This window comes from Zootoca vivipara, chromosome 14 (assembly GCF_965207765.1).
Source record: "Zootoca vivipara chromosome 14, rZooViv2.hap1.1, whole genome shotgun sequence".
Taxonomy (NCBI): domain Eukaryota; kingdom Metazoa; phylum Chordata; class Lepidosauria; order Squamata; family Lacertidae; genus Zootoca; species Zootoca vivipara.
In genome coordinates this window covers 31,388,773-31,399,491 of record NC_142597.1, presented here as the reverse complement: position 1 = coordinate 31,399,491, position 10,719 = coordinate 31,388,773, and the positions used below count along the sequence as shown (strand labels likewise).

The 10,719-nt window shown below is 47.9% G+C and overlaps 1 protein-coding gene across 1 annotated transcript in view; it reads left to right on the top strand.

The window, feature by feature from the left end:
• The first annotated feature begins 1,206 nt into the window (after positions 1–1,206).
• The window catches only part of GUSB (glucuronidase beta), a 17,743-nt gene continuing 8,230 nt past the window's right edge, over positions 1,207–10,719 (top strand). The window contains exons 1-7 of the mRNA XM_035138761.3: positions 1,207–1,443; positions 4,466–4,654; positions 5,189–5,370; positions 6,190–6,332; positions 7,112–7,299; positions 8,754–8,906; positions 10,218–10,396. Coding sequence (XP_034994652.1) covers positions 1,237–1,443; positions 4,466–4,654; positions 5,189–5,370; positions 6,190–6,332; positions 7,112–7,299; positions 8,754–8,906; positions 10,218–10,396 — 1,241 coding nt within the window. The 5' untranslated portion in view covers positions 1,207–1,236. The remainder of the gene's footprint in view (positions 1,444–4,465; positions 4,655–5,188; positions 5,371–6,189; positions 6,333–7,111; positions 7,300–8,753; positions 8,907–10,217; positions 10,397–10,719) is intronic.

Below are 10,719 nucleotides of genomic sequence, written 5' to 3'. Positions count from 1 at the left end.
TCCTATCTCACAGTTCCTGTATTCCTTCTACTTAAAGTCAATTCGTAGGATTTATTTCAGTCCTGCAAGTGTCTTTAAACTTCTACAGTTCTTATCCATATAGTCCACAAATTTACTCCAATCCTTTTGGAATCTTGATTCTCCCTGGTTTCGGATCCTGCTAGTCAGTCTTGCTAGTTCCGCATAGTCCATCATTTTCGTCTGCCACTCTTCAATCGTCGGTAACTCCTGAGTTTTCCATTTTGGGGCTAACAAAGTCCTAGCCGCGGTTGTCACATACATAAATAATGCTTGGTCTCCTTTTACTATATCCTGTCCTATAAGTCCTAATAAAAAAGCCTCCGGTTTTTATTGGGAAAGGTGTATTTAAAAATCTTTTTCAGTTCATTATATATCATTTCCCAAAATCTTTTGATTTTTTTCGCATGTCCACCACATATGAAAAAATTCACCATCCTTCTCTTTACATTTCCAGCATGTTTTACTACTCATCCTATACATCTTAGCCAGTTTTACTGGTGTTAAATAGCATAAAGTGTCTTTAAGCACGCACAAAGTATCTCTCTCTCTCTCTCTCCTTGAAAAGCACCACCTTTTCTCTTCTTTTATAAAGACAACACATCTTATACAAAGCAGGAAAATATAAAGAACGCATGAAAGGCACAGACTTTGCCCTCACCTTGCAATCCATGCTGCTGATTCTGGTTTGGACCGTTTGCATAAATAAGTAACAACTGTGTAACTCTGCAGTCTGCTGACCACTGAACTTGAGTGACAGTAGAAAAAAAGAATCAATAGGTTTATTGTGGAGTCAGCTTTCCGTAGGGAGGCAAAGTTGCATAGTGGTTAGAGAGTTGCATGAGAACCTGGAAGACCAGGGTTCAAATCCCAACTCATCATCTAATTTGCACTGGGTATGATGGGAGTTGGAGTCCAGCAACATAGGGAGGAAGGTCACAGATATTCCCTGGCCCTACATAGTTCCTGGAAATAAATATTTTAAGTCATCCAATTGCCTCTTTTTTTTAGTCTGTTTTACTCCCTCTGACATATCAAAAGGCTGGCAAAGCTCTGGCAGTGCCCTCAAGCAAGATGGCGGCCTCTGCCTCCCCATGGTGGGAAGTGGGCGTTCCCCTAGCATGCAGGCTCGGATTGGCTCCCGACAGTCAGCTGGGCAGGAGGTCAGCCGACTGCCTCTCCAGCCTCAGCGGAGAGCGGGTCAGGCTGTCTGGGAGCATGAAGTTGTTGCTCCTCTGCGCCCTGTGCCTGGTCCTGGGGTGCTGCCAGCAGGGGGGCGCCCTGGATGGAGGGATGCTGTACCCCCGGGAATCTCCCTCCAGGGAGCTGAAGGAGCTGGGAGGCCTCTGGAGCTTCAGGGCAGACTGGTCAGAGCGCAGGGATGCGGGGTTTGTGGAAGGCTGGTACAAGAAGCCTCTCTCCCAGGTGAGTAAGCGGAGAAGGCGGGCACCATCACGGTGAGGCGGGATTTTTTTATTTTTTATTTAAGCTGCCAAGATAAATTTTATGAAATAAATAAATTGTTAAGTAAGTTGCTTCCCCCTTGATTGCAAAAGCACCGAGCACAATTCAAAGTGTTGGCGTTGACCTTTAAAGCCCTAAACGGCCTTGGTCCTGTATACCTGAAGGAGCGTCTCCACCCGCACCGTTCAGCCCGGACACTGAGGTCCAGCGCTGAGGGCTTTCTGGCGGTTCCCTCATTGCAAGAAGTGAGGTTACAGGGAACCAGACAGAGGGCCTTCTCGGTAGCAGCACCCGCCCTGTGGAATGCCCTTCCATCAGATGTCAAGGAAATAAGCAGTTATCCTACTTTTAAAAGACATCTGAAAACAGCCCTGTTTAGGGAAGCTTTTAATATATAATGCTGTATTGTTTTAATATTCAATTGGGAGCTGCCCAGAGTGGCGGGGGAGACTCAGCCAGATGGGCGGGGTATAAATAATAAATTATTATTATTATTATTGTGGAACTGTACAATTGAAGAGCTGGAAGGGTCATCCAGTTTGACCCCCCGCAATGCAGGAGCCACAGCTAAAGTGTAAGAAACAGTTAAAAACAGCCATTTGAAACCTTCAAAAAGAAAAATCAACAATAAGCTGAAAACGTGTGTCGATATTCTACATGCTTCAGTAGGTTTTGCCTAAACAAAAAAGGCACCAAAAAGAGTATAGTGAATTATGGGTTTAGTTTTTCAGTTCTTGTTTGATAGCAGCATCTGAGCATCTCAAATGGATCAAGCCAAAAGCCCTGTTAACCTAAATAACCAACACAGAGGCTGACATGGGTGTAGCCAAGGGGGGTCAGGGCAGAGCAGCTGCCTCCCAGTAAATAAAAATACATAACAAACTGAGGTTCTGCCCCCCCCCCCACAAAAATCCTGGCCACACCCATGGTTCTGGCTGCCCAGGTTCTTTGAGAGAGCCAAAAATTGGGGGAAGTGTTTGGGGGGGATGCAATGACCAGTCCCTGTGATCCCCCCAAACATCTGGTACTCTGAGGTACACTGCCACTGAATGTGGAGGTTCGGCTTAGCTCTCTGGGCACACAGCCACTGCGTAGATGTGGGCTTTCTGTATTTGTGAACAGTGCACTGGGATTTTTGTAACAGTTTTGTTGGAAAGATAGAAGCTGAGAGAGCAAGGAGTTGCCATTGATTGCCCTTCAGCTCCAACGGAAAGGAGAAGTTTAGCATATCAGGAAGTAGCTCAGCATTTCTATGCGCAAGAGTGAGGAAATAAACTGTTAAGTGCAAAGCTGGTGAAATAATTGTTTCCCCAAAGAGCAGGAAGTAGGCACGTGCATCCGTGAATCAGGAGACAGAAAGGGTGTTATTTAATGCATTGTTTTATTTTACTGTTCAGCTGAAAAAGTCTTCCGAGAGCACTTTGCAAATATTAATATTAAGATACTCTGTGCCTTTGAGTTGTCCAACACTAAAGGAAATATGCAACACTAAAGGAAAGGGCATTGGGAGGGAGGGGGAAAACAAACTCAGGCACAGTTAATTGAATAACCACCTGGAATGGAAAGGTTTTGGAAAAGCAGAATGTGCTTGATCATTAGTAACTTGCTAACAGCAGTTTTAAAGTAATACTGTGTGCTTCAGAAAAGGTGAGTAAAATCAAAGATCGGGTTTGTAGTTCTCCACTGTTTACATGTTAGACTTTAGGCCAAAGAAAATAGAAATGTAAATAGTGGATTGTTTGTGCAAGTGAGCTCTTTGCAGCTTCAATGAATGGAAAACAGCACCTGTACATTAGTGCCCTCTACTGGCTTCTGGATGTGATTGCCACATTTAATATTCCAAACTGATCCTGTACTTTAAATGGAATCGCCTGAGGCCAAGACATGATTTAGCAGGTCATACGGTAGAATCACTGAATTGTAGAGTTGGAAGGGATCCCGAGGATTATTCTAGTCCAGGGGTCAGCAAACTTTTTCAGCAGGGGGCCGGGTCCACTGTCCCTCAGAACTTGTGGGGGGCCAAACTATATTTTAAAGAAAAACAATGAATGAATTCCTATGCCCCACAAATAACCCAGAAATGCATTTTAAATAAAAGGACACATTCTACTCATGTAAAAACACGCTGATTCCCAGACCGTCCACGGGCCAGATTTAGAAGGTGATTGGGCCATATCCGGCTCCGGGCCTTAGTTTGCCTACCCATGTTCTAGTCCAATCCCCTGCAACGCAGGAATGTGCAGCTGTCCCATATAGGGATTGAATTTGCAACCTTGGCATTATCGGCACCATGCTCTAACCAACTGAGCTATGAGCTACCTAGAAAAAAATCATAACTTGCTAAGTTGCTCTGCATCAGGCAGATTTTTGAATGCAGAAGAGCAGAACAAATATATTGGCAACCTAGATAAAAGTTTGCTGGAGTTTGCTTGTCAGGATGTACAAACTGCTCTAGTTTTGGAGAATACAGTGGTACCTCGGGTTAAGTACCCAATCTGTTTCGGGGTGCCGTTCACACCCCAAAAAGTACTTAACCCAAGTGGTGCTTTAGCGCATGCCCAAAGCGCCAATAGAGTGCTTCGCACACACGAAGCGTGCGGAATGCTACTGCGCGTGCACACGGCGGAACCCAGAAGTAAACACTTCCAGGTCCACGGAGTATGCATCCTGATTCCTGAAAGTACGCAACCCGCAGTGTACTCAACCCGAGGTATGACTGTATACAAGTGGTATGTAGAAATGAAACACAAAATGGAATACAGGTCATAAAACCGTAATAAAACCCAGAAAAATCATGCCCCATAGTGCTGCATGCCCCAGCCGTAAAACCCTGAATCTTGTCCCGTAGCAAATTGACAGCCAGTGCAACCTTTTCAACATGTTTTCAGTGGGTGAACCCAGAGAGCACTGGGCCAAATTCCAGGCCTGCATGGGAGAACATCTCTGCCCTGTATGTCCAACATACCTTCCTCATCTCTTTCAGTCTGGGCCAGTGATTGACATGCCCGTCCCCGCCAGCTTCAACGAGATCACGCAAGATCCAAAGCTGCGTCAGTACATCGGCTGGGTTTGGTACGAGAAGGAGGTGTTCCCGCCAGCCCGCTGGCTCCTGAGAGATCCTGGGACACGAGTGGTGCTCCGGGTTGGCAGTGCAAACTACTACTCGATCGTGGTGAGTATGGGGCTCCCTGTGCAGTGCAGTTCCCCATGGAAGCCTGCCTGGTTTCTGGAACCATTGCATTTTATTTTATTTTACTGCATTTCTGTCCCACACTCTTCTCCAATAACTCAAGGTGGTGTGTATGGTTCTCTCTCTTCCTTATTTAATCCCCCAAAACAAATATGTGAGGTAGGATAGGCTGAGAGGAGACGAGTGACTGCCCCCCACCCCGGAAAACACCCAGCGAGCTTCTTGGCCGAGTGAGGATTTGAACCCAGGTCCTACTCTGACACTCTAACCACTGCACCACCACTGCCTCTCAAGTTCAGGAGTTATTACATGTGAATGAGGAGCCTGGGGCCCTCTGGGTATTGCTGGCTGACAACTCCCAGCAGGCAGCATGGCCAATAGCAAGGGATGCTTGGAGTTGTAGTCCAGCCACTGTTTTCCCACCGCTCCAAGTCATGTGACCTGCATGCCTCCCTTCAGGCCCCCTTGTTTGTTTAGAGACTTTGCAACTAGACATCCCGTTTTCTTCCGTTGCAGTGGGTGAACGGGGTCCAGGTGACTGAGCACGAGGGCGGACACCTCCCCTTTGAAGCAGAGATCAACCATCTCCTCCGCGATGCTCCAGGAGAGCCTTGCCGAATCACCATTGCTGTCAACAACACCCTGACGCCCCACACGCTGCCTCCGGGGACCATCCATTATATGGAGAACGAGTCCATGTGAGTTGAAGGCCTTGCTGAGGAACCCAGCAACCCTCTAGCCACAGATTCTGGGATGTTCTGTCTAGAACAGGTGAAGGAAGTCGCTCTGAAGTGCATTTTGCCTGCTTTTGTTCCATTGTGGTCCCCTGGTGTAGGGAAGAGGCTTTCTTCTCGCACATAATCTTAGGTGTTTTCTTGGATTTTCCCTCCTCCCCCCTTAAAACAAAGAATTAAGCATATTACTTGCAGGAAGAACAATCAATCCGGTTTCCCTCAGTCAGATTTTTTAATTTTGTGGAATTTAATCCCAGGTGCTGCAACTTTACCAAGCGGTTTAGGCACGCTGGCATTTCTTATTGGTTTGCTCTCCGTCAATTGTGAAGTCTCTTCAGCTGTCAAACTTTCATGTGTTGTCACATGTCAGCTGTCTTTTAACTCAATGTTACAAACGTTACAGACCAATTATCAAAACCTTCCATACCTCAGCTGTTGAAACTGGATATTATTGGGTACATAATAGCAAAATCAAATATCACGACTTGCTGAATATTGAAAGAGTTTTCGATGACGGATCAACAGCAAAATTTGCGGAGAACCGGTAGAAGCACATCTATAATTCTACTCCCTGGTCCACTTAAAGTAAAACTGTAACATCCATATTTTATGCAAGGCTACAGGAAACAACCTCCAAATAAGAACTTATCATTTCAGTGTAAATGCGTGGAACCTCAGGTGTTTGGTGAATCAGACCAAGCATGCCTTCCAACCCTCCGTTTCCAAGTGTGGGGATTTTCCACCCCCTTTAATGTCTTCTTGAACCCTTCCTCCTTGACCCAGGTACCCCAAAGGCTATTTTGTTCAAGACACATCGTTTGACTTCTTCAACTACGCTGGGATCCACCGACCTGTCCTGCTGTATACCACCCCCTTGGCCTACATTGATGACATCACTGTGACCACAGACGTGATGGGAAATGTTGGTAGGTATCTGAAGTGCCAGAGCTTAGAAAACAGGTGGGGGTGGGACGACAATGATCCTGCAGTGTCGATGGAGGAAAAGCTTTCCGTGGGAACAAGCTGTTTGTGGCTGGAAATAATAATAATATAACAATAATTTATTATTTTTACCCCACCCATCTGGCCGAGTCTCCCCAGCCACTCTGGACGGCTCCCAATCAAGTATTAAAACAATAGAGCATTAAATATTAAAAAATTCCCTAAACAGGGCTGCCTTCAGATGTCTTTTAAAAATAGGATAGCTGCTTATTTCCTTGATATCTGATGGAAGGGCGTTCCGCAGGGCGGGTGCCACTACCGAGAAGGCCCTCTGCCTGGTTCCCTGTAACCTCACTTCTCACAAGGAGGGAATCGCCAGAAGGCCCTCAACTTATCAAAGTGGCCACCTTAGAATATTCTTGCTGTGACGTATTCACTCCATCTACAACCTCAGGAAGTCTCTGAACGAACGATTGTTTTGGCCACCAAATGGCATCCCACAAGCTAAGGTTTATTAAACCAAGCGATGGCCCCAATTCCCTCTCTTCAAAGCCCTTTACCCCACAATCGTCACAACAGCTTTGTGAGGTAGGCCGGGGTTGCTTCCCGCCAAACTGTTGTGGGAGCAGCGGCTGAGAAAATGGCCTCCCTTAGGATGCTTAAGGGATTCAGTTGGTGGTAGAAGTGGGATCCGAAACGGAGCTGTTCTGATTTGTAGCCCGCTGTCTTCGCCAGCTCACCTATTTTGCTTCTGCTGGGGCAGGCTTGGTGCAGTATTTGGTTTCAGTCCGGGGCAGCCCCCGTTACTCCTTGACCCTGACACTGCGTGACCAAGATGGTGTCACCGTGGCAACTGGAAACGGGTCTGCTGGCGAGATGAAAGTGGTGAACCCTCTACTCTGGTGGCCGTACCTGATGGATGAACATCCCGGTTACCTTTACTACCTGAAGGTAACTTAAGCCTTATTTGGACTCAGTTCTGGTGGGGAGGGGGAGAGAGAAACAAAGGCCTGGATTTTGCACGTGACCCCTTTCCAGGATCCTCAGATCTGCGTCATCCCCTAGCGGAAAACTAATGTTCTGACACTTGCTCAGGGCTTAGTTGAGTAGGGGAGGATGCCGACTTGAAAATCCAGAAGGCAGGTGTACATAACTGAATAGGATTTCCAGTGATTAAGAGCAATCCAAGGAAGGGCACCTGCCTTGCTCTACCAACAGGAAAAGACGGGATGGAGGGACACACAGGAAGCTGGCTTTAAACCTCAGTAGAGCTTTGAATAGGGACCCAGGTGGCGCTGTGGTTAAACCACTGAGCCTAGGGCTTGCTGATCAGAAGGTCGGCGGTTCGAATCCCCGCGACGGGGTGAGCTCCCGTTGCTTGGTCCCAGCTCCTGCCAACCTAGCAGTTTGAAAGCACGTCAAAATGCAAGTAGATAAATAGGAACCGCTACAGCGGGAAGGTAAACGGCGTTTCCATGTGCTGCTCTGGTTTGCCAGAAGCAGCTTTGTCATGCTGGCCACATGACCTGGAAGCTGTACGCCGGCTCCCTCGGCCAATAATGCGAGATGAGCGCGCAACCACAGAGTCGGTCACGACTGGACCTAATGGTCAGGGGTCCCTTTACCTTTAGAGCTTTGAATAAAGCAGGAATGGAAGGAAACTGAGAGGGGGAAAGTGATGATCTTAAACTGTGGCAGAGATTTGAGTAGAGTGAGCAAAGGGAGGACACTGAGGAAATGGAGCAATGGCCGTTTAAAGCACGGTTTGAGTCCAGTGAGAAGGGAATCGGGGAAAGTGTCCTTCCATCCCTACTTTACCTCTGGCATTGATTAAAACCACTTTTTAAAATCTCTGCGTCCCGCCACGCCCGCTTTACTCAAATTCTAGGGAAGTGCTATAGCTCACTGGTAGAGCAGGTTTGATCCCCAGTGGCAACTCCAGGTAGGGCTGCCTGAAACTCTGGAGAACCGCTGCCAGCCAGAGTAGACAATGCTCAGCTCGGTGGACTAACAATCTGACTTCCTATGATCCTTCCCATCCACAGCCCTTGTGGGAGCCCTCCAGTGAAAAACTCTGCCAGTTTAGTGGGGCAATTCTCTTGGCAAGGACAACACACAGAGGGCAGAAAGGGGTGTGGTCCCGGCTGCCCACCCGCTGCCGCATCTGATCCTCGCAGCACATTTCTGCCTACTCCTGGGTTGGAGAACGAGGCCTTGGGTTCAAGTCTAGCAAATTTCCTGCAAATTATGCAGGGTGCAGATTACAGGTTACTTTGGCACAGCAGAGAAATTTCTCCTTCCCCGGATGCTACATCTCAGATTCAGGGGGGGCTGGTGATTATTGGGGTGTGGGCTTGCGTGCTGAGACAGCTGAAGCAAAAAGGGTGGCTTTTTTCGGACCACAGATCACGCTTTCTGCCGAGGTGGACGGCACTGTCTCCGAAGATACTTACACGCAGCCGGTAGGCATCCGGACTGTGCAGGTCACCCGCAACAAGTTCCTCATCAACGAGAAACCGTTCTACTTCCATGGGGTCAACAAGCACGAAGACTCTGATGTGAGTTGAGTAGCGCCTTGTTTTCGGATCTGTTATTGCTGAGCACCGGTGATGGGCTGGGGGGCTGGGTTAAGAAGCAGGATGGGCCTCACCCAGAAACCTCTCAACCTGGGTTTAGATCAGTGGTTCCCAAACTCCCCCCCCCCCCGGGTTGCATAAGCTCACCCCCAGTGTCCCCCCACCCTATAAAAAGCATCATTCAGAACTGTGGTTTGCATGACCCATTAAGGAAGCTAATAACACTATAAAACTCAAAACTGTAATGGTTAATTGCGCATTCATTCAAAATTCAGTTAAAGCTATTTAGTTTAATTAATTCAACAAATCCGATGATACCTGATACTGTATGAAAAATATTTTTACACATTCTTAACTAGGAAGTTTACAGCACAAAATATTTATTCGTAATGACTTGCCTGTCATTACGAATAAATAATACAGCACCTGTCACAGATGTGCTGTAACTAATTAATAAGAAAATCAATAGCTTGGCTATCTTGTGACAACTCGGCATTGTAAATACAAACAAACACGGCCCAAGGAAATAGCTTGGGAAGCAATAAGAATGGCAAAACTTCAAATACAAAGTGAGGAAAGTGCTTTGCTGTAGTCCAGGCATCCCCAAACTTCGGCCCTCCAGATGTTTTGGACTACAATTCCCATCTTCCCTGACCACTGGTCCTGTTAGCTAGGGATCATGGGAGTTGTAGGCCAAAACATCTGGAGGGCTGCAGTTTGGGGATGCCTGCTGTAGTCTCTAGGGTGGTCAATCGTAATAAGAGATCAATACACTCTCTAGTGCCCCCCTGCTGCCCCCTTGCCTCTTCGTTTCCCCCCTAGCTATTCCCACCCTGCCATGGAGTGGTACCACCGAGTTTGGGAACCTTTGGTCTAGATCTGGAGTAGTCAACCTTTTTATACCTACCACCCACTAATGCATCTTTCTTGATGGTGAAATTTCCTTACCGCCCACCAGTGCTCGATGGAAGGAGGATTCAGCTTGTGCCATAGAACCCCCTACCACCCACCTAGAATCCTGACACGCCCACTAGTGGGTGGTAGGGACCAGGCTGACAACCCCTGGTCTAGATGGTTGCAAGCTAGGTGGCTCAACGGTCTGGCTCTGCAAGAGACCGTTTCCCATGTCAATCAACCCTTCAGGCCCATGAGGACTAGAAACTTGCTTTAATATTGAAGGAGGAGGACCATCACTCAGTGGCAGCTCAGCTGGAAGCCCAGTGTTGGCGAAGGACCATTGCTCTTGCTAACTTGTAGCCTCTCCTGTTTCACCGGGTTTGTTCCCCGCGGCAGATCCGTGGCAAAGGGCTGGACTGGCCCCTCATCATGAAGGATTTCAACCTCCTGCGCTGGCTGGGCGCCAATTCCTTCCGTACCAGCCACTACCCCTACGCCGAGGAGATAATGGAGCTTTGTGACGCTTACGGCATCGTGGTGATCGATGAGTCTCCGGCCGTGGGCATGAAGTACAGGTGAGCGAGCGGCGATTTCCCTGAGCTCCCCAGCGATTTATAGAGTGATGCGCTGAGGTAATTTGGCAATGGTGGTGACGTGTTTGGGAATGATTGGCTGAGCTGGCCTCACGACACAAAGGGGCGGGGCTGGCCGATGGATCTGAAGCTCCCATTGGCCGGGAGGTTGAGTGGGAGCAGATGTACTTAAGGAACTACGTTAAGGCCCGTAGTAGGCAGGAGGCTGAGGAGAAAGACAGGAATAATTCGGCTGTGCATGAGGTGAGGAAGGAGCATGTGAGATTGCCATGGACTGGTTGGATGCAGAGGAATGGTAGGAGGAA